Consider the following 24752-nt stretch of genomic DNA (forward strand, 5'->3'; position numbering starts at 1 on the left):
CTACAACTAAACAGCCCCGTGGCTTTCCTCAAACATAAAAGCACATGGTTTGTCTCATGTACACATCATATCCAAGCAGCAGAGACAGTGCTAGGAACCATGCACCAGCTGGTTCTCTCTCCAACCTCAACCTTAAAGGGCAAAAACAAAACCAAACACTATCTCCCTTATTTTTTAAAGCATACGTCCTGGGCCTCTGTGTTCCCACTGTTTCTTCACTAGGTCACCTCTATGACACTTAACTTTCCATGAGGGATTCCTCATGAAATCCTGCTCCCCGTCCCATCCAATGTACAGATTACCATCCTGGAAACACTCAAAACCCTGCCAACTCCCATCAACCCGACAGGCCGCTGCCTGGCCCATCAGGACACCTGGCAGCCAACAGTCTGAGTTCATGGGGATGGAGAGGGTCGCTGCTCGGACACCCCAGACACTACTAATTTCCACCGTGACATTAGAAGCTGACACTCTCCTACAGTGAGGACCATCTAGAATCTGTGAGGATTCAGAGGATATTTGAAGGTGCAGTAGTCGGATGACTTCACGTGGTCCCCCAGCGGCATCATAGCCCAGATCAACTGCTGTGTATATCAGAGGAAATAGCACTTCCAAATATCAGAAATGCTATCCAAGACAGGTGGCCTCAACTCAGGGAGGAAATTCCTACCAGTCATGAGCTCCCTTCAGCAGTTTTAGAAATCTCATTCATGTGGGCAACTCCTTGTTTCCATGTTTGGCCCAGCTTCCTTGAGTATTTTGGCAAAATGAATACATTTGTCCCTGACTTTCCCAGCATCTGGGATTATGAAAATGTCCTTACACAGACTGGCCTCGCATTCTGGGCCCTAAAAGCACCACCTCCATGGCCAGTAGGCGCTCCAAGTCTACCCAGAGCACCCACAATTCTATTTCCCACGTTCACTCTTTCTGCAGCCTGACGCGTGTCACTTCCCAAGAAGGAAGCAGACACCACTAAAAAAACTCAGGAGACCATCAGTATAAGGATCAGGATGTTAGGGGAAAAAGCCTGTGGTCTTCGGTGCTCACCCACCCAACAGTGAGAGCCCAGCCTGGGTCTGTGCGCAGGGGGTGTGGGCTGGAGACGGAGAGGAGGGCACCAGAGCTGGCGTCAGCGGGATCTGTGCGGTGGCCGTAACCTCCAGCAGGGCTCCCGCTCACAGCTGTACCTGGCTGTCTGCAGACTCAGTGGACTCCTCGGGACTCCGCAGGGATGAGTTCGGCAGGCCCTGATCCAGCTCTAAACTCTCCACTGTGGTTTCACTTTTCCTCTTTCCTTTCTTCTTTCTCTCCACTGGGGTTGGTCCTTGCTCCTTGCTACAAGGAGAAATTCAGAATTAAAACTCTTGTGCAGTTTTTAAAACTAAGAGCGCTCAAGGGATGAAAGTTATGGTATCACATTCTGGAATTCTTGTCCCGGAGTAGGCTTTAATGGGGAATCTACAAGAGTTTCTTCCCAGAACTACACAGAAAGATGGGAAGAAATATGGCTTGAGGCAGAATTCACTTTTTTAAACCCCTATCATAACTACTTTGGCTATGATTAATGTGGTAAGAAATAAAATAATATGAACATCCCCAAAACCTCACTTTCAGTTTATATAAATGTCTTCTCTAGTAACGTTAATTGCCAGATATTAAGATACTGAGAATCAGTCAATTAATCTCCCTTTGAGTTACATGGGAAGAGACATTTCCCTAATCTGTCATCATCCTCTACTGAAAATGGTCTATATAAGCCTTAGAGTAAGTACTAGGAACTCAGAAATGAAAATAATACTGTCCTTGCCCTTGAGGAGGTTACAATTCTGAAAATCCTATAGGCCACCTACAGCCACAGCCCAGAAGGGTAGCTGAATGTCTCCAGAGAGAGGTGAAGACAGGCAAAGTCTAGCCATCCTGAATGGTCCTAAGATGGCAACACCTCTTAAAAAGCTTTTCCTGACCTCCTAGCTGATAAAGCCTCTTTTCCATATTCCCAAAGCACCTCGGCAATGCTTTGTCTAAGGTACACCAACTCTGTCTTTCACCAAAGTTAGTCTTTCACTGTGACATCAGTCTCAGAACCACTGAGTGGCTGGCTCCTGTGTAGCTGCTCCACAAACCTTTGTAAGTGGATAAATATTTTATACATCTCTGATCTCTCCTACCAGACTCTGAGTTCCTAGAGGACAGTAAGTATCTGATTAAGGTTTGTATTCCCCACAGTGAGCAGTTTCATGCCTTCTACATTAGTAAGTACCCAGTAGACGCTTACTGAATAGACGGATGCATCAAGGTCACTCGTCACTGGGGAGATACGGGAAAATGCAACTGAGCAGGGATGGGCATGGAACAGAAGTTATAACAGTAGCAGTAATAATAATTGTAGCTACTAGTTATAAAGCACCAATTACACACAGGCACAGCTCTTTAAGTCTCTCACATGCATTACCTCACTTAGTCTTCACATCCACCTTACGAGGCAGAGGGTACTACTATCCTCGTTTTATCAGGAAGCACGGTGAGGCTCAGTTAGATTTCCAGGGTCATATGGCTGGTAAATGGTGAGAAAAGGATGTGAGCCCAGGCACGCTCTTAACCACCCTGGCACTCTTAGGGGGAATGGAAGAGTGCTAAGCACACATCTATTAGAGGACAGCCTGCATGGCTGGACGACAGGGCAAGTGAACAGAAGCACTAAGTAATGAGGCTGCAAGGAAACTGGTACATACCCAGCCAGAGCGCTCTGGCTTCATTCTGTGTGACAAAAGCCAGACGACAAGCCCAGGCAAGAGGAAATGAAGACCCAGGCTAAATATAATCAATGAAAACTCAAAGGTGAAGATGATTTAAAAGATCCAGGAGAAATAAAACCAGTATGTGTGAGCAAGGGACAGAACATGGAAGATGAGAAAAGAGCCAGAACCATGTTCTATCAGGTAAGAGATCAGAAGGTGGGCGGAAGAGAAGGAAGCAGATGGCCTTGTGTAGAGAGGGAGACCCAGCACGACGAACTTTTGTCAGGAATACCAATCAGTGATGATTGCTGGAATCAGCCTGCCTCTCTCTTGAACACCCTTCACTGCCCATGGACCCTCAATCAGGTCAGCACAAATAGCACGTCCTTGAAGTCTCCGGGCTGAAGAATGGCTTGTTTACCGCACAGGAAAGGTCTTTACGAAAATTATTCTGTCCCACCTGAGGAAATTAAACTTAAGGGCTCCTGCCATTTTGGAGATTATACATTTTAATAAGGGACCTGTATTCTCCAACACGGAGGAACAAACAAAGGTTCTACTGATCAGTTCAGAACAGGAGACACAGGTGACATAATTTACAAAGATCCTAAATTTTTGCAGGATATTCATGTCATGTTATATAGCTCCTCACTAAGAAAACTGTAAAGCAATTTACATTCTATGAAGCGCTTGTGTGTTCCACATCTCATTTCACTACTAACAACCACAGTCTCATGAGGGAGTCAGAGCAGGTAAATGAACCTCAAATTCCAAATAAAGAAAACAGGTTCAAAAGCTGCAAAGGTCCCAAAGTCACCAGCAGAGGCCCACACTCAGCTCATCTGACCCACAGCTGGTGGCTTTTAACACCATATTTTGTTTTCTGTCTTCTTCTTAAACCCCAGTCTCCCTTTTAATGTAAAAACTTCAAATCTCCTTTAATGTTATTTGAATCTCAAAATAATGACCAAAAGAAGTAGCAACAAAATATTCCAATGACCCAAATACAGAAAAATAAATCCACAAATCCATAGTTGTTGACAGTTTTTTATATGGATCTCTTAACAAAAGAAGGTTTGTGCTTAATTTTTTGGACACAAATTTAACAATAGCTGATTAATATACTAATATACTAAGAGTCACCATAATACAGTCACATGTTCAGGGCCCTGTTTAATCTTTAGTAAAATCTGAAATCCTTTCTCCCAACAACTGAAATCAATTTATTGACTACTAAATATAACTTCATTATGTTACAAAACTCTGTCTACATGTTTACTCTTCATTATATGTATTTATCTGTGTATATACTAAGAAGTACTCAACTCAAACTCAATCTCAAACCTAAACCACGATCAAGCCACAATTAAGGAACAGAACCTCCTCAAAATATGCATCTTTGCTACATGATCTGTATATATTTTATATTTGCCTTCCATTTTTCAGACTCACATTAAATAATGAGTATAAGGACAAGTTACTGAGGCACTTTCAAAGTCAAGCCTGGGACACTACTAGATTTTCCTAGCCAGAAGCTGGGGCCAGGGGGAGTAGAGGAACATCTTCTTAAATACATGTTGGTAAAACAGGAAAACAACTGGTGAAACCTGCTTGCTTATTTGTGGGTAAGTTAGAAAATACTCCAGCTCAGAAATCTTCTAAGTGATTCCTGTAGGGTTACCTTTGGCAACAGAATCAATTTTGAGTTCCAAAAATTCTTCTTGGAGCTCTTCAGATAGTATCAGGAAGAAAAGATTCTTTGTAAGCTCATAAATGGGATTTTCAAATAGGACACAAGAAAATATCACCAAATTCATTCTCCAGGAAGAGTAGATGAAATGTGTTTTCTCCCTCTTTGGAATAACTTCTGAAAACTTAATGCTTGAGAGTTTTATCAAATGAAGACATTTAACCTCCAAATTGTTCTACCTATAGACAGATTCAGTCCATGGAAGCTTGTTTGCTCCCTGAAACCCCAGGCTCTTCAAAAATAGGGGTCAAATAACATGTAACAAAACTACGTATGTATATACCCTCTGATCTAGCAGTTCCATTTATAGGAATATACTCTAAAGATACACCTCCAACAATACGAAAATATATACGAGTGAGGTTACTCACTGCAGCATTATTTAGTAACTGCAAGTTAATAGAAACTATCTACATAAAGAAACGAGAGTGAACAAATTCAGACACCTACAGTAGAGTACTATGCAGCTGTAAAACAACTAAGAATCCCACACACCGATGTGGAATGGTTTCCAAGATGCACTGCTAAGTGTGAAAAACTAAGTGCAAAATGGCATATTATGCTACCTTTCGTGGAAGAAAAAAGGGAAAATAAGAAAATATGTCTATTTGTATTTTAAAAAGAGGGGCACCTGGGTGGCTCAGTCAGGTAAGTGTCCAACTTGATTTCAGGGCAGGTCATGATCTCAGGGCTGGGAGATCAAGCCCACATGAGGCTCCATGCTGGACGTGGAGCCTGTTTGAGATTCTCTCCCTCCCAGGGCACCGAGATGGCTCAGCTGGTTAAGCAGCTGATCCTTGATTTCGGATCAGGTCATGGTCTCAGGGTCCTGGGATGGAGCCCCATGCCAGTCTCCACGCTCAGCTTAAGGATTCTCTCTGCCCCTCCCCACATGTTTGCTCTGTCTCTCAAATAAATAAATCGTAAAAAAACAAACAAACTCCCCCTGTCCCTCTAAAAAATGTAAAATAAAACTAAAAAACAGGGATGCCTAGATGGCGCAGTTGGTCTGACTTCAGCTCAGGTCATGATCCCAGGGTCCTGGGATTTAGTTCTACACCAGGCTCCATGCCTGCCACTCCCCCTGCTTGTGCACACACTCTCTCTCTCTGGCAAATAAACTTAGCTACTAGTAGCCTACTACTGACGAGAAGCCTTAATATAAACAGTCAATTAACACCTATTTTGTATATGTATATTCTACTGTATTCTTACAACGAAGTGAGCTAATGTTACTAATGAAATTTTAAGGAAGAGAAAATCCATTTACAGTACTATACTGTAATTATTATAGAAAATCTGCATATAAGTGGATCCATGCAGTTCAAACCCGTGTTGTTCAAGGGTCAACTGTATTTGACTACATACCTTCAGCTTTTGGGGCAGTGAAAAAATCCTGGCCTTTTTGGTAGGCATATGGATGAAGCAATTTTGAAGCCATTTTAGATGTGATACAGGATTAAGCAAATGAGTAAATGTGTTGATGTGAGGAGTCGTGGTTCTCAATGAGGAAGAGAGAAGATGTAAGTATGAAATGTTGTTAAGGCGAGGAAGATAACAGGGGATCTGAACTGCAGGCATTAGCAGGGACTCAGGATTTCTAAAATAAGCACATATATGAACACATGCATATAAATGCGCACACGGGTATTATGGATGTATCATGCTTGTGTGCATATAGTTGTGTGTACATGCATGTAATGTGCACATGTATGTGTGTGTTCCCCCTCACTCTGACAACTGAAAGAGCCAAAAAGTGGAGACGCCGCAGTCACAATGTACCCACCCAGCGCACACACCTTGGTCTGTAATACCAAAATTCCTTCCAGAAATAGCCAATTCCAAGGCTGAGGTAGGAAGATATGAGATGAGCCTGAAACATTCTTGCTATGTCAGAAAGTAAAGGGGTGCTCAAAAAATGAAGGCAGCTTGGTGAAAAGACACAGGAGTAAACCTGAAGAGCTCTTGTGGGTCAAAACTGGGACCATCTGAGCACCAAAGCAACTAAGGACTGTAATGAGTTACGGAAACTGAGAACAACAGGAATCCAAACCAATAACGGATAGACGGATAAATAATGAATGTGTAAGGGAGAAGGGAGAGCTCTTGCTTCCTAAAGAGCCCAAATGGTAAACGCAGAGGAAATGTGGAGGTGGAAGATCATTCTGCAACCATTAGAGGAAAGACGAGTCCAGTCCAGACCATCCAGGAATGGATGACTGTTGAGAACATGGGAAGATGAGCAGGATTTTTGCATGACCTTGAAGTGTCTCCCCACAGAGTGCTTATTAGCTGCGAGTGAACAAAAGCAGTCAACTAGACAATGGTTAGGGAAGAAAATGGTCCTACTACTCTTAGGAAAAACTCACGGGAGTACTTAGGGATAAAAAATCAGGATACATGCACCTTATTCTCAAATAGTTCAAGAAAAAACGTAATTATTTTCATATATACCTATGCCATGACTGGAGTGGATACTGTGTATGTTCAGCATTGTTTTGCTGATAACCACTATGGACCTTCCAGACTACAAAAGTGGGCAGAAGGTCAGGCGGGACTACAGTACCCTATTCCTTTTACCACAGTGACTGATCCAGGGATGGATACATGACCCAGCCAGGCCAACTAAGCAGTCCCTCCTTTAAAAAAAAAAAAAAATTGGCAGGACTGCATAGGAAAATGAGTCTCTTTCCTCCTGCATTACAAGGTTGTTAAGCTGTGAGCCCAGAGCTGCAGGCCGCCGCGGTTCAACTTCCAGAAGAAAAGCAAAGGATGGAGCTGACACCCAGAAGGATGCAAGGGAGTGTTGGAGGCAAAGAACACTAGCAGAATCCTCAACGATACTTCCCGGTTCTGATCCTTAAAATCAGTGAACCCTCTGTTACTTTTTTTTTTTTTTAACTTAATTCAAGTTGGGTTTACGTCACTTGTAACCAAGGGAGTTCTGTATAACACAAAGACCTAATAATACTCTCACCACTTAATGGCACACAGGGCTAGATCAAAGCAATTTCATTTTTATAATCCTCTTTTCTAGCTTTCAGGGTTAGAACAAACTAACTTGCAAGGACAGAAAGAAAAATGACAGACAAGATTTTTGAAGCTCAAAGCACTTATTTTTAGTAGAAGTCAAACTTGATTTTACAATAAAACATGTATGTACCACGCAAGTAGGACGACTAACCCATGTAACTAACAGCAGCTGATTAGCAGGCCTCACCCCAAAGCTCTCCGGATGTCTTCTACACAGCTTCATCAGCCAAGAAGGTTTTCTACTTCTTTACTTTCTGCAGTTTGTATTAGGAAAATAAGTAATTTGGGGGCCTTCTGAATAGGAAACTACAATACAGTAGCTACTTACAGAAAATTATATAAAAGCACTAGACAGACAAGACTTTCTCAAACTTTCCTCCCAGCCTCGTCTCCAATTCCCAACCTCCAGGTTTCTTTGGTAGAACTGAGAGTTAGAAACTTAGCACCAGATCTGAATATGAGAAAGATCTGGGTATGTGTCACAACACTGCTCTACTAGGAGTCATTCATGACTCTGCCTCCATAGATTCCAGATAGTAAGAATTTTTATCTATCAAACAAACCCCACTATTTCAAAATAATTCATCATCCCATTTTTATTTTTTATTTTATTATTTTTTTAAAAGATCCTATTTATTTATTTGACAGGCAGAGATCACAAGTAGGCAGAGAGAGAGGAGGAGGCAGGCTCCCCGCTAAGCATAGAGCCCGATGTGGGGGCTCGATCCCAGGGCTCTGGGATCATGACCTGAGCCGAAGGCAGATGCTTTAGCCTACTGAGCCACCCAGGAACCCCATCATCATCCCATTTTTAAATTAAAACTTATAGAATATCCATTAAAGTCAGCAAGAAAAATCAGTTACTGCCATAGGGAGTTGCTGTAATTCCCAAATTCAGAACTGAAAAGAGCACATGATGCCAGTTACTACCTTCACAGACATGCACGTGGCTGGGGAGCACACAGCCCAGGAACTACCTCCACTCCAGGAACAACCCTTCAGAGAAGCTTCCAGTCCAGGCCTTGCCATAGGCCCTGATCCTCCTCCCAGAAGGACATACTATAAACATGGATATTACCCCCAAAGAGCCCCCCTGTACCCTTACTGCAACTTTTACTTAATGCCCATGTTGGTTCAGTCTATACACCGAGAACTGAGTTGGCAGAGATCGCAAAAATGCTGGTTAAATGAAAAAAAAAAAAAATATATATATATATATATACACACATACATACACAGAACTGTTTTGGTATAGATATAGTCAACTGCGCACAAAATGAGAAGCAAGTCTACCCTGTCCTCTGTCCCTTTAACTGTTATCACTAGCACCATCAAAAACAAAGATTACACTAGTTTGTGATATTATCCTAGCAAAAACATTACATACTTATAAGATAAAAAAGTACAGTTTTAATAAGCAATCTTATTAAAAGTTATAAAAGGGGTGTTACATGCAACTAATGAATCTGAACACTACATCAAAAATTTAGATGTACTATAATATGCTGGCTAACTGAACATTTTTAAAAAAGTTATCAAAGCAAATAAAATTTCAAAAAATGTAGATTTCAAATGACAAGCCATCCCTACTTCCACCAAATCCCACTTTCTAGAAAGAACTGCCTTTGAATGAGAGCACCCTAACTCCAATGTGTTCATGCCTCTAGTTCTCCACCTGTCAACATTAAGTAACAGTGACATCCTGGTAGGAAAGCTGATTAATTTAGATCTTACGTATCTCCCCTACTCTCTCCTCTACTCAATATTTTTGTTGAATTCTTAGGCAGTATGTTTTAAATTTTCATTAATTCTTTCTTGTTTTCTGACTGCTCCTGTTTCATAACTCATCCTTGTTTTGCAGACAAAATACCACCTTGAATCTGAGGATGCAAATTTAACATCTTTACAAGTTTTTTCCTGGACTTCTTTCTTTTGAGGACAATTGTTCTGCTCACTCCCTTTTCCTCTTCTTTGCTGCTTAAAATTTTCCTCTATGGCCTCATGATCTTTGGTGGATTGCTCTTGTTCAAAATGAAGGAGGTTGAGGGGCGCCTGGGTGGCTCAGTTGGTTAAGTGTCTGCCTTCGGCTCAGATTATGATCCCAGAGTCCCGGGATCCAGCCCCACATAGGGCTCCTTGCTCAGCAGGGAGCCTGCTTCTCTCTCTTTCTCCCTCTGCCTGCCACTCCCCCTGCTTATGCTCTCTCCCTCTCTGTCAAATAAATGAAATCTTTAAAAAATAATAAAAAATAAAGTAAAATGAATGAGGTTGATAATACAGGTAGCTGGTGAGACCAAGTCTCACCCCCGAATGAGAAGCCTGGCTTAGTACTCTGTACACACAGGTACAATACCTTTTAGGGTATTGGCAGGGAAAAGGCAGAGCAATAGCCTGAAGTCCCTTTCCTGTTGATGGGAGTCTCCACATGGGAGTCCGAGAGCATCCCCTGGGGCAAACAGCTCAATACCTTTAGAGTAACTACCTGATTTCAGCCTGGAGCTGGCCAGCCATAAAGCCACTACATGCAGTCCCTTCAATCACCTCCACTTCTGGCCTGCCTCCCACCCCTTCTCCAGAGCTGACAGGTCCACTGTGAGGAAGCAGCATTTCTATCTCTACTACAAGGAGATCCTGCATGCTGGGATCCCCCCACTGTCATCCACCAGTATGATACAGTGGCCTGCCTTGCCCAGAAATTCACATTTCTCATCTTTAAAGATATATTCCCCTTTGTCCTTCCTGGCATTTCGCTATCATTTGGTTAAGAAGTGAAAATAAAAGTATGCTCAGCGGCTGTGTTCAAACTAGTAGCACCCCTCCCCCAACCTGCTATGGATTCTCCCAGGAGCCATCATTCTTCCTCTTCCCGTGAGCAGCCTGCTGTGAGCTCTGAAAATGATCTGCTACTCACCTGACCCAGAAAACCCTATGAAATCATGCAAATCAAGAGGTTCAAATCTTTGGTTCACTCCAAGAACACACGTGAAACTGCCCAGGCCATCTCGGGTGGGCAAAGCCCACCCCAAAAAGCCCCAAGTATGTGACAGCCACGCTGTGCAGAAGCGGGGAGAGGTACTCAGGTGCTACTGCCTGGGGCTGGGAGGTGGGCCCAGGCTGAGGAGCGGGGCTGCACGTGGGGTGCGGGGCCCACAGCAGTGCTAAAGTTTTACCGCACAGGCTTAAAAATGCTGAGAATAATGCTGACTTAAGGGTTTAGATGCAGATTCTCTGGCCATTGAGCACACCCAGGTGAACAAACCCCAAGACATGGCGCTGAATTTACACAGTTCACAGTCAGATTAACTCGCACACGAGCTCTCCTGGGACCACGAGGTGAGCCTTTCTGATAAAGAGCAGACCGTTCCTAAACCAGGCGGCTGCAGAGAAGAACAAGATACCCCAGAAGAAACAAAAAACTTATGGCCTGGGAATCATTTCCACATAAAATAAACGCAAGTAAAAGCAAATGCAGGAAAAAAAACAAAACGAAACTGGAAAAGCTCCCCCCCTTTAACATATTCATTTAAATATTTATTTGGTCTTTTTGCTTTAAGTCTTTTGTCTATTAACTCCTTTAATACCTGGCTCCGTACCCACCACTTCCAAGGGACTGACTTTGGCACAACTGAAACACTCCTGATCTGCCAAATCCTTCCAGTTATTCTGTATACGGTAATACTAGGGCCTTCTGCTTGTTTATGTTTTTGCCTGATTTTGGAACCCTCGCAGGGCTGTTGCTCTAACCCGTGAAGCTCCTCTGGGACAGGGAGGAGCACAGACGACGCTTCAATGCCACCTTCTTCCCTCCACTACCCCAATCCCACCGAAAGGACTCATGAATAAAGGCACACAGGAGGCACTACAAGATACAGAAAAAAGAGGCAGGTATTCATCTAGCATTCGTATTTATTAAGTGTTCTTTTCAGATTCAGTAAAGCCCACTGTGTACCCAAGCCTAACTTAAAAAGCCCTGAGGACAGAGTAATAAGCACCCCAGGTGCTCCTAGAAAAACAGGAATGGAGACTTAATCCGAAACTTCAGAGGTGGGTCTCTGCCACTGTCATTCGCAGTTCCTCCCTACTCCCCATAAAGCCCAGTGGGTTCCGAGCACTCTCTACTCAGAACTCGTATGTCTTCACATTTGTCTTCTTCCTTCTAATAACCGGTCAGAATATAAAAACAAGTCCCCTAACAGAAAGAATGCTGTCAACACACACTCTTGCGCCTAAGCCCGGCTCCGCTCAGCAAAGATCTGCAATCTCAACAAAGATGGGTGATTGACCTTCAAGCAGTGACACGGAGCTGGGCTGAGTTTCACTGCCCTCCTGCATCACAGTGGTGGTTGACTCACAGCTCTAAGGGTTATGGAACCGGAAGGTCTGGGCTTAACTTCCTAGAAGCAACCCCTCAAGAAGGAAACTAGAAAAGGTAAAACCTTTCTTCCAGGATACTACTAGACTTACTAGATTTGGGAAATAATATTCTGTTCTGGGTGGGCAAGTCAAAATAAATGGGGGTAAAAGCTGAGGCCCCAAACTTGGGAGTTTGTTTTGGAAAAAAATCTCCAAAAAACCAAAACCAAAACCAAAAAACTCTCATCTAACAAGCAATTCTCAGGCACAGGGTATCTGAGAATTCAACTCAACTCTGACACTATCTACCTGGAGAGAGCATCAGATTCCACAGGTTGTGGACGCACTGCCACAATTCTGCCCCTACCTGGCCTCCCCACTTCAGATGCCAGTCCCGAGTCCAGGTTCACCTGTGCTTCTGACCAACTGCCATACACCGGAGGCTCCAGTGACCACTCCCCCCCATCCACTCACTCCCACCCCATGTTCCATTAATTTGCTAGAGCAGCACACAGAACTCAGGGACACACTTACTTACATTTTCCAGTTTGTTAAAGGATATGACAAAAGATACAGATGGATAGCCAGATAAGGAGATCCACAGGGCGAAGTCTGGGAGGACCCTGAGCACAGGAGCTTCTGTCCCTGTAGAGCTGAGCTGTGCCACCCGCCTGGCACGTGGATGTATTTACCCACCTGAACGTTCCCCAAACCTGCTACTTTTGGGATTTTAAGGAGGCTTCCCCACATCGGCATGATCAATTATTAACCCCACTTGCAGCCTCTCCCCCCTCTCTGGATAATGAGGGGTGGGGCTGAAAACTCTAAGCTTCTAATCATGGTTGGTCTTTCTCATGACCAGTCACCATCCAGAAGTCTACCCAGAGTCACCTCACCAGAACAAAAGATGCTTCTAGTATTCTGATCGCTTAGGAGTTTGGAAGGGTTTAGGTGCCTCGTGTCAGGAACAGGGTCACAGACAAACGGTAGAACAAGGAATGCTCCTCGTGTTCTTAGCACTGCAAAGATTACAACAGTTTTAGGAGTCTTGTGTCAAGGATGGGTCGAAGACCAAATGTTAGAATAAGAGAGGAGACTGGTATTTCTACCACTCAGGAATGTACAAAGGCTTCAGGAGCTCTGTGCCAGGAACCAGGGCAGAAACCAATACATGTAGTTCTTATTACTTCACAGACTCATCACACCGTTCGTCTCTTTCCCTCTTTTTGGTTTTCCATGCCGAGCACATGTTAAATATAAAAATGTAAATATGCTCCACTTTCCCAGTGATCTTTTACCTGTTTCTCAAAGGATGGTCTAAGAACCAAGTACACTTTAATTATCTGGCAAGCTTTGGAATTTGTAGGTTCCTGGGTCTACCTGAGACCTAATAAATCACCCACTCTGGGGAGGTAGTCTGGAATCTACTTTCCTAACAAGCCGTCCAGGTGATTCCTTAGGCACAGCAAAGTTTGGGCTTCGGAGATCCAAGCAGACGCTCCTCCACATAGGCTAGTTCACTGTTCAGTTTCTTTTCTTTCTTCCTTTCCCTTCCTCTTCCCTTACCCTTACCTTTACCTTTTCTCTCTCCCTCCCTATCTCCCTCTCTTTCTTTAAGATTTTATTTATTTGAGAGACGGTGAGAGAGAGCATGAGCTGAGAAAGAGGGAGAATCCCCACTGCCGAGCAAGGAGCTCGATGTAAGGCTCCATCTCGGACTCTGGGATCATGACCTGAGCCGAAGGCAGATGCCTAACCAACAGAGCCACCCCAGTGCCCCCACCGGTCAGTTTCTGGACTTTTGAGAGACAGAATATAAACCATTCTGACATAAGTGGAAACTCCAAAGCTTGTGTTCTGCCTCCAACAAAATGAACACTAACATTCAAGACCCTGGCTTAAAAAACTACCTCCAGCTCCATCCAAATGTTCAGCTCCTGATTTGAGAAGAGTGAAGCCTAAAGGCCATCAACCTAATCCTCAGGCACTCCTCCTAGATATGGAGTAAGAACACCAGATGGCCTCACACACACTGGAATGCGTCATCTTTCCTGCTCATCGAACCATGCTTTGATGCCATGAAGCTAACTTTTACTAATGGCTATTTCAAGAAAGAGAAGTATGAAATTCACAGGCACGCAGAAGCACCTGATCCTAAAACTGTTGCTGAGGACAGAATCCATTACATCTTGGAAGGTTCCTTAGTGAGAAATTTCTTTGGCCGCCCTAAGGAAGTGCCAAGGTGCTTTCCTAATACCGAAGCATTTTCCCAAAGCCCTATCGACATTCTGTGGCCCCCAGGATTGGACTTGCTGCCTGCCCAACTTTCTGATGCCCTTGCTGCACCCAGACAGGCCCTGTGTGTCTACATCTGGATAGGTCTGTGTATGTGTTTGGGTGTATAGGTGCATGGGTATCTTTGTCTGTATGTCTTCTTACACCAGTGGCCCCTTCCTCTTTGGGAAAAGGTACTGTAATTAAAAAGCTGTAAAAGCAATTAATCTATACTAAGTGAAATTTACATATCAGAGTCAGGGAAATGACAGCCTTAATATGGCTTCTTCCTAGAAGAGCTTTTTTGCTTAAGTTTTACTCAATAAAGAAGTGCTCAAACTCCACGTCAGTTTGAGAAGAAAGGACGAGACGGTAGTTAAAAGTTAGTTTCCCCCTTCTCTTACTTGGGCATCACTACTGACATCACCCTTGAAAAGGACAATCTGCTAGGCTCTATCACCTGTTCAGAAGAGGAGACACGTTCGGTTATCGGCTTGCTGTCTCAAGTGCAGAAGCAGCATGGGAAAAAGCCGGAGCCACCTCACAGTCTCTAGAGGATTCGAGGACACTGTGGGTGCACAAACTGAAATTCTACAGAAGAAGGACCATTTCCTACAAATAAAAAAAATAATTTCTCTGACACTGGAATCTCCCCACCATCTTCCTTTCCCAACATTTCCCAGTGAGGCATTAACAGGTGCAAAGCTGTGGGAGAAAAAAGTGGGAGCCCAGAGTCAAATCCCAATAGTGCTGCCCATGAGTCTTGTGCCTTAGACAAGTTATTTTTTAAGATGTTTATGTCTTTAGTTAAAGTCGAGACACCACCTACTATTATTTAACAATGGAAAAAAAATGGGAATTATTATATCTTACATGGGTCTTATTTTCACGGAAAAGAAAATATATACATATTTGTTCTAGGAAAACAAATTATATACATAAGATATATAGTGTATAATACATAATCATATATAATATACAAATATGCAAAGTATGTAAATTATATATTATAATACATAAATACAAAAACACTCTTAATGTACCGAACATCCTGGCAAACCTCTCTGGTGACTGACCCCTAAGAGCATACAAGACAAAGCACAGTGGTCCGGACCTCAGGCACTTAACTGATGTTGATGAGACAAGTCGTACACAATGACAGCCTATGACTGAAAGGCACCATCTGCGAAGGGCAATGTACAGGACTGGGGATCAGGAGGTCTGAGTTTATGACACACCCCTGTACACAAGTCACTTCTCAGTGCATCTCCCTCTTCCTGGCTGCAGTACGACAGGTCAGACTCGTTCTCCTCAGTCTTCCCAGGGAAAAAGTCTATGATTCACAATGCAGAGCAAGGCTCCAAGTGCTATGGAAGAGGGGACACGCCAGCCCACTGGTTTGGGGAAGCTCTATAGAGAACCAGGACTTGCACTCAGATCTGGAAATGGAAAGGACTTGGGGTCCTAGGAGAAGGACAAGGGCGTCATGTGGGAGGAATATAGCAAGAGCGATCCAGAAGAAACAAGACAAGTGTCTTCAGGGGCCAGTGACAACAATCTAGCTGGTGAGGTCGCTTGTCAGAGACCAGAAGTGGGGCTAGGGTCACACTCCAAAGGGTTTAAATAACAGAGAAAGGAGTCTGGACTTTGTCTTGGAAGCAGTAGGAACAACCAGAAGTTGCACAGCAGGCATAAACTGTTGGAGGAAATCTCATTCCCCGGTCCCCCGGTTTTACTCCTGAGGAGGGAGTAATACTGGTGACAGACTTTCAGCCCTTCTTCAAACTCCTCCCATGTCTCTGATCAGAGACCTCCCGGACTGGAGAGACTGGGAAAAGGAACAGCGCAGACATGGCCCAGCATGTGCTCCAGGCTTCAGTGCGTGCGGTTCTGGGAGACAAACTCAACGGAGGGAGTAACAAGCAGCCCCATTCCAGGCACAAGATGGCGGAGGCTCTTCAACCCGGTTTATAATAACCGAGCTGATCACTGCAACTCCATCTTTGTTGACTATTTCCAAACTGATTTGGAAAGAAGAGAGGATGAAGGCATTTGATTCACCACCTTTTCCAACTACAAACAGAAATAAGACAGTGACAGTGCTTCTCAAAGATTCACCGGTGGAAGCTGGCAAGATGAATCAAAGGTGGAAAAGTCCGGAAGCCTTAAATCAATTATGGAGCTCCCACGATAATCCAAGTGCCCAGTGAATGATCTGCAACTACCAATATACCAATCAATACCTACTCAAATCAAAACATGCACCTGAGCCACTCTGCAAGAAAGCAAAAGAGAAGCATAAAAAACTGAGACTCAATTCCCAACATTTTCCTTCAATTAATGTCCTTTCATAACTAAAACTGCTTCTGTTGACCAGTGGGATCTTTAATTAAAGGAACTAATGCAATTTGCTAAATATATAAAGGACAAGACATGAAAGGCTCACCAGGGCAAAATCCCACCAAGCTACACAGAATTCTATCATGTTACAAGTCAATTTTACATAGGCCCCAAATCAAGAGAGAAAGCCTCATGTAACTTGCCCATGTTGCTGAAGAGATAACCAGCTCTGCCAGCATCTTCTTAAAGGGTATCTTCTGCTGCTAGAAGTCAGCAGCCCCTGAAAACACTACCAAGCACTTCTCCAGCTCACTTATATTGTATACAGCTTACTAAGATCACGGACAGTGATAACAGTATTGCTACACATATACAGGACACCTAAAGCTGTTCTGTGAAATGCCTCCTCGTGGACCCCAAATTATGGCAATGTCTATACGCTCGTCTCCGTGTTTCATAGCTCACACAAAGTAAATGTGAAATGCTTTAAGCAGGTAAGTAGGAGAGACCAGTGCTAGTGAGCTCGGACTCCTATGGCTTTCTAATCCCTCCTACAAACAGATCAAATCCTTAGCAGAGCTGTGGAAACTCTCTTCCTATGACCCTAATTCTAAAACACTATCCTCAGGAATTCCTCTGTTCTCTCAAAGTCACCCCACTAGCTCACATCTGCTGCTCCTTCGCATGTGTTACTGCCCTGAAGAACCACTTCAGCTTCTCCAAAGTAACTTAGAGATGAGAGTTAGAGCAGAAGACAGAGACTCACCTCTGCCACGCCACATACACGTCAGAGATCAGAGTACGCTCACTCGCTCACCTAAGAAACAGAGCCCGCAAGTTTCCTCTTAGTGGAAATCCTGATTTTTACCTACCTTTCTTAACCTTCTATAAGGTACTTTAGGTCCTGTCTATAAACTACTACAAGCGTCTATGATAGACAAAAGATGCAATCCCCTGCCATGGAGAAGGGAATGAATATTGTAAGGCAGTTTTAACTTGGATTATGGAGTTATCCATCCGGTCCCAACAAAATCCTTTTGAAAATGAACGGAACTATATGGTAATTCTGAGTCATAGCGTAAACCATCCAAAATGCTTTCCTTTCTTTAAAACTTACTTCCTCCATGCCTGACCCCATACAGGTCTGATGGTCTCATTACTGTACGTCAACATTCCCATCGATCATTGGGTTTTTATGGGTGTTCCTGCTCTACCTTCTGCCTCTGCACTGTGATTTTAGGAACTTAAATTCCTCAACTTCCTTTGAACTATGTAGAGCTTACATATTTTTTGCTTTACATTTCCCCACCAAGTTTAAATATAATGTTCTGCGTGAAGAATTTAGAGAGACAAAATAAAAAACATTCCATTTGTACACAATTGCAAATACGAAGTTTCCTGAGTGAAGAGGACCTGTGGATGCTGACAGAATCTCTAGCCGGGACCCCTAATGCCGCCCACCCCACGCCCTCTGAACTCTCCACTGGGGTCTCTACTGGCCTCTAAGCAGCCCCCCTTCCTGAGCACTCTCAGGCGTCTGGCACTGCGGTAGATCCTGAACAAGAGAAACACGCCAGGAGTGGCCCCATACTAGAGAGTCTGTGGCCAAGGGAAGCCGGGCAGTCCTCTCCTGTCTGCGCACACCCACGGCTCCCCCAGACTGCCCGAACACTGATTCCCGGGACCAGGCACAGCCCTGGGAGCTGTCCCTCGACCACTCCACATTGCTGCTGTCCCCCAAACTACTGCCCTCCCTGTGTGGTACCCTGGATGTCCCCACCCTTATACCCTGGGTGTGCGGAGGTATTTTCATTTTTCTTAATCCAAAAGGAATGTAAGAAACGGCATGGCCAGTACTGAGGTTATCCTTCTCTCATCAGGAGGTGAGAAAGTGGTTCATTTTGGATGAAGCAGGAGAGCTATGTCCAGGGGCTGGAGTAAGGCCAACGGCAAATCATTCTGTGCGCACAGAGCCAAGCATGCCAGGGTTTGGGGTTGGGGGGCACTCTGGGGGGTGGGGAGAGACGCACCTGGCCTTCTTGGACTTCGTCCTGCCTATGGAGTCGGCACTGCTCCTCTTCTCTTTGGCCTCCTTGGTGCCCGAGGCCTCCCGGGGCTTCCGCGCTTTCTTGGCTCCGTCCTTCTGCTTAGGCTCCTTGGGCTCCTTGGCCCTTTTGGGCTCCTTGGCCTTGCGGGGTTCCTTTGGCTCTCTAGGTTCTCGCTTCCTCTTTGGCTTGGGCTCCCTGTCCTTGCTTCCCTTTGCTGGACCCTCTTGCTCTCCTGGATCCTTTTTCTTCCTTTTTTTCTTTACTCCAGTGCCTCCCCCTCCACTGTCCTCCATTCCATTATGGGATGTCATTTTCCTAGGAAAAAGGGCCTCGGCTTCCTCTTCTGCAGCATACAGGTCTTTCTGAGGCAGACAGTGACTGGCAACATCTTCGATTTTCTCTTCCTGATCAGTGCTGCGGTCAAATGGGGAGGGGGATTTGTAGTCAAAATTGACAGAGGCATCAGACATTGGGGAGTGATTCAGAACTTTCAAATTTGACAACTGTAAAAGAGAGAGAAACAAGAACATTACTTTTCCATTGCATGCTTCCTACAAAAGTGTTACGACGTCTGAACGCATGATTTACTCAACATTTACTGATTTCCTACCATGTGTTAGTTCTTCATGTGCTGGGTCTTGGGGAGATTGTGGCAACCAGGACACACTTTATTTGTGTTTGCCTCTGCCTCTGTGGACCTGCACCAAGCCACTGTTAGCATACAAAAAATTTGTATGTTTGGAAAAAAAAAAACGAAAAAACAAAACCAAAACCCTACCACTCTGAAGGATTTCCATGTTGTGCGCCAAAATCTGAAACACCTTAGAAGTCCCACGTCTTGAACAGACAATGATGATGTCCCACAAGGTACCTTTGGATCCTAGGCACACTGTTGACCCAGAATGGCATTTCTCACATGAGCACACAAAAGTTCTGCTCAAATGTGCTCATAAATAAAAGTGCTATCACTGGATGGCAAGGACGCAGCAGCAAACAGCGTGGTGCGGATTTCCCCAAATCTTTGCTCTCACTTATCTTCAAGCTGCATCAATATTTAGCAGGTTTGATTTTCAACAGAAAGCCTGGATCATTCAAACCTACATCTTTTATTTCTCCTCTGTATGATCACCTAAGCCTCCAGATGCAGCACCAAATAACCTTTGGCCACTTGCAAAGCAAACAAACAAACAAAAAACCCCACCAAAAAAAATCCCTGCCAATATAGGAGAAAGCTTTATTGTGAAAGACACCACTAGAAGGAATGTGTCAGAGAAGCTGAAGGCATCTTCCTAAACAGGAAGTTCTGAAGCTGTTTTTGAGCACCATTAAACAGAGGTGCAGCTTCCCAAGGTGGCCACTTTCAGGAAACATCCCTTGGAAGGAGAAGTTTCATCTCAGACTCTCAGGTCTGGTTACACAGAGTGTATCTGTCATTTCACCACCAAGCTAAGGTTGGCAATAATCCGATAATGTGGGTGCTGGTTTCAGGAAATAATTTAAGGAAAGCCTGGGTAGGACAAGCAGGCTTTCCAGGAAGCTGGCTACAATCATCTTGGCGTGATGGCTTAAAAACAGCACCATTTGTGACTAGTCCGCTCCCCTAACAAGAGGCTTGGTGAGTGCTAAAGGGCACAGACACTTGCCTAGGTGGCATGGCTTACCCTTCCAGTGTTCTGGTTACCCAATCTGTGCTCAGACTTCCTGGCCCACCCTGGGAGTGATGGAGTGCAAAATTCAGCTGCATGTTTCCCCTCCTGGGTTGTGCAGCTCCCTCCCCTCCTCCAGTACTCCCAAACACAACACTGAGAATCCCAGGAGAAAAAGATGAAAGAAAAGAAGGATTTTTTTGGATCTTTATCATAAATAAAGTCTAGTGTCATAAACAAGCCTAAGTCCAGAAAGAATTGGTCTTTCTGGCAGCATTTACTACTTGAAAGACAGAAAGAAAGAAAAAGAAAACAATACAATTCAGTTTGACTACCTCACTGCTGACTCAGTGCTTAGGATGGCTTAGCAAAAGGAGAAGCTGCGAACTTAAAAGGAATTTAAAATCACCACAAGAAAGTGGTCCGGATGGTAGATTTTATGCTACACTTTTTACCACAATAAAAAGAAAAAAACCAAGGCAATAAGAAACGTAAGAGTGCATAACAGGTACGCTGGTAAAGCTCGAACCTGAGAGGACACACCCATCCCTGGGATATTACTGAATTCTGTGCCAGGGACACCTGACCCTCAGGAAACAAGATATTGCTTAGTGTGCAAGGGTGTAAACACTAAAAAAGCAAGAGATACAAGTTAGTTTACTAAAGAGCCTTTCAAAGATGACATCTTCAAGACCAAATTCTACCAAGGCAGCTCTCTGTAGTTTTTATAAAAGTGGGACCCTCTTTTCAACTCGTACCCCATTTCAAGGTCTATCTTTTGAAGGCTAGGGCCTTCCAGAGCTGAGGCAGATGGAGGCAGGCAGTGGAAACTGTACATTCCATCACTGGGGCAGTAGCAACAGCAACAGCTAACATTTGTTGGCCATGTATCATACGGATATACTTAGAATTATGCAAACATGCTTCCTGATATCTCTATCTTTACAACAACCCTGAAAGGTCAGTATAAAGACACAAACAGACGACTACTGATGTTCGGCGATGTACCCACAGACATACACCTAGTGAGTAGAGGAATTTGGATCTGGACCTTCCAGCCAAGAGCTAGTGCTCAATTCACTGAGAACTTTATGACATACATCCCAGGAAACCACAACTGCTGGCCACAAGACCAGTGTGACTGAACTTCCTTAGAAATGTTAAATGGGGGCGCCTGGGTGGCTCAGTGGGTTAAGCCTCTGCCTTCGGCTCAGGTCATGATCTCAGGGTCCTGGGATCGAGGCCCGCATCGGGCTCTCTGCTCAGCAGGGAGCTGCTTCTCCCTCTCTCTGCCTGCCTCTCTGCCTACTTGTGATCTCTCTCTCTATTTCAAATAAATAAATAAAATCTTAAAAAAAAAAAAAAAGAAAGAAATGTTAAATGGACTTGGCCTATACAACCATTTTGGGAAAAGGTCAGGTAGTTCTTATAAACATAAACATAGAACTAGCTGACATCCCAGCAACTCTACTCTGAGGAATCACGAATAGTTACCTGCTTTCATTTTACAGAAAAGACAGGTCAGAGAGATGAAGCAACTTGTCAAAAGGTCAGATTCCAGGGCACCTGGGGGGCTCAGTCAAATAAGGTCTGCCTTTGGCTGAGGTCATGATCTCAGGGTTCTGGGACAGAGCCCTGTGTCAAGCTTCCTGCTCAGCAGGGAGTCTGCTTCTCCTCCTGCCTCTGCCTCCTCCTCACCCCCTGGCTTGTGATTTCTCTAATAATGAAATAATATCTTTTAAAAAATTAAATAAATAAAAAATAAAAAAGGTTGGGATGCCTGGGTGGCTCAATTGTTTAAGTGTCTGTTTTCAGCTCAGGGCATGATCCTGGGGTCCTAGGGTCGAGTCCTGCATTGGGCTCCCTGCTCAGTGCAAGCCTGCTTCTCCCTCTGCCTGCTGCTCCCCTTGCTTGTGCGCTCACTCTCTCTCTCTCTCTCCCTGGCAAATAGATAAATAATTTTTTAAAAAGTTTATATTCCTAAGGAGCGGCAGAGCAGGGACATCCTACAGGAAGAAGGGAACTCCAAGAAACACAGCACAATTAGTCAATGTTAAAAAGGGAGAAGTATCCCAAGAGGAAGATATTAGTATTGAAAAAATAAAACTAAATCCCCAAATTCAATAACCCACCCGAAATGTTTTAAGGCACCTTGTTGGGGAGCTTGGAAAAGACATCTGCTGAGGATTAAAAAATTTAACAAGAAATATTTCTTCCATGTGTCTCAGGGTCAATGGAAAAGAGTCAAAGGCCTCAATAAACTGTTTTCAGCCTCTACCAAGAAAGATAGTAAATCACCACTTGGAAAATGGCCCTAAAGGGGACAGACTGGCAATGATGGGCACAGTATACTGACAATTTACTAAACAGAGATGAGCACCTAGAACACAGGATAAAATGGAGTGGCCAGCTATAAAAAACCAAACAAACAAAAAAACAAAACAAAACAAAACAAAAAAACCACTCAACAACACTAGCTCATAAACTGCACTATTAGCACTAAAACCCACTTCTTTGACTCAAAATTAGCAACCTATGATATTCCTGGAAAAGACACTTAAAGATACGAATCCAGATAAACTGGATTTGGGTCAGCTGTAAAGGATTTAAGAACTAACAGAGAGATTACGGCCTAGGTCAATGGTTCCCAAACAGAGGTCCAAGGACAAACCAGGGTTATTCCCCCAAGAATCACTCCAGTACTTGAAAGTCAAAATAGACTCTAACTAAGAAAATCACCCATGGAACAACATGGACAAACCTTGAAAACATGCTAAGTGGAAGAAGCCAGGTACAGAAGACTACATATTGTATAATTTCATTTATACAAAATGCCCAGAATAGGCATATCCAGAGAGACAAGAAGTAAATTAGTGGTTGCCAGGGCCTGAGGAAAGAGGAAATAAGGAGTGTCTGCTAATGGGCATATGGTTTCTTCTGGGGATGATGAAATGTTCTGGAATCAAATAGTGGTGATCTATATACAATCTTGTTACTATACTAAAAACCACTAAATTGCACAACTTAAACCCATAATAGAATTTACAGAATATGAATTATATCTTAATTTTTAAAAATCCAATGTAAGAACAAATTGAAAATGGTCCTCTCAGACATCGCCGACAGCTCTGTCAACTATTAAGACTCTTGCAGGGGAATATAGTAACAATACCAAAATTTTAATTATGGATATGCTTTTAAACTGAGCGATTTCTCTTTTATAGCACAAGCTAAGGAAACATTTAGGTTCTCTGAAGACTTAGAATATCTGATACATAATTTCTAACGGGGGGGGGGGGGACACTATAAATAACCTGTCAACCTTTAGTAAAATGTTTAAATTAATAGCACATCCATTATATGGGATAGTATTATGCAGCCATTGTTACCTTATCATATTGTATTATATTATTATTAATTATCAAGTTTTAGTTAACATAAAAAAAAGTCCACAACATGTTGGAAAGTGGGGGGGGGGGGAATCTATGATCTAATCTCATTTTTGTTTTTTAAAAATGCTATTTTTCAACACTAGCTTTTTAAAATAAAATTAGGACCATACCAGATGTTAACCATCATTATGTCTGGGTGATAGGACTGTGGGTAACATTCACTTCTTTCTTTATAACTTTCTGGAAGTTATTATTTGTTCCCATCTGTCTCCCACGACGAGAATATAAGCTGCAGTAACTGAGGTATTCCCCAATCTTTGTGGCTTATGATAAAACTCCATCATACACTTATTGAATGAGTATTTTCAATGTGAAAAACAGAAAGAAGTCTATAAAATTGTACATGTAAATAAAAAAAAACCAAATTCCTGTGTATAGAAGAAAGAATGGAAGAAAATCGATAAAAAGTTAACAGTCATCATTTGAGGCTGCGCAAATTTAGTTGTTTAATTTTTCTACATAGACATCTACATTTTCAGTAACAAGGATATTACTTTTGCAATACCTGTAATAAAAATATTTTCACATATATGTAACAGAAAAATCTTAAAAGACTTTAATAATGAACAGAAAAAGCTTTCTTGCCAGACAATTCATACTCCTCCAAACTACCATAACGGCACTCACACTTGACTGAGTGCCGGGCAAAGAGAGTGCGCATTGCCTTCTGGTCAGAAAGCACCCCGCACGCCCTCCGTCCCAAAGCGCTTCGGTGTGTCTTGGACCCAAGGGTGAGCGAGGCCCAGCTCCTGCTGCTGTCTGCCTCATAGTCTACCATCTTTTCCAGCAGGAAGATGAAAATGCTCTATGTTTAGACTTACTTAATGTCAAGAAATTAGCTAGAATAGCTTATCTAAATTTGAGAACTTCTGACCTTTTTTAACGTCTAAATAATAAAAATGAAAATAAAATCCGCTACTATTATTAATGATTCGGTCTGCAGACATTTTCAGGTGGCAAAAGTTATTTTCCAATTAAAATTCAGACGTCTTACTCTTTCACCTTTACTTTCTTCTAAAAGAGTATTTCCTATGGTTATCTGACCATGGGACAGACTAAAGGCGAAAACCCACATTCCCTCACCTTACTGCCGTTGCACTGGGCTCAGTCAGTTG

The 24752-nt window shown here is 43.4% G+C and overlaps 1 protein-coding gene across 9 annotated transcripts in view; it reads right to left on the bottom strand.

Annotated features, from left to right (window-relative positions):
• CHD6 (chromodomain helicase DNA binding protein 6) overlaps positions 1-24752 on the bottom strand; it is a 192294-nt gene that overhangs the window by 109913 nt on the left and 57629 nt on the right. For all 9 annotated transcript variants that reach the window (XM_045084209.1, XM_045084206.1, XM_045084207.1 and 6 more), the window contains 2 exons: positions 18522-19042; positions 1191-1338 (listed from right to left, as the gene is read on the bottom strand). In XM_045084209.1, the coding sequence (XP_044940144.1) occupies positions 1191-1338; positions 18522-19042 (669 nt within the window). The remainder of the gene's footprint in view (positions 1-1190; positions 1339-18521; positions 19043-24752) is intronic.

Source organism: Mustela putorius, unplaced genomic scaffold (assembly GCF_011764305.1).
Source record: "Mustela putorius furo isolate JIRA1106 unplaced genomic scaffold, ASM1176430v1.1 tig00000743_pilon_pilon_pilon, whole genome shotgun sequence".
Taxonomy (NCBI): domain Eukaryota; kingdom Metazoa; phylum Chordata; class Mammalia; order Carnivora; family Mustelidae; genus Mustela; species Mustela putorius.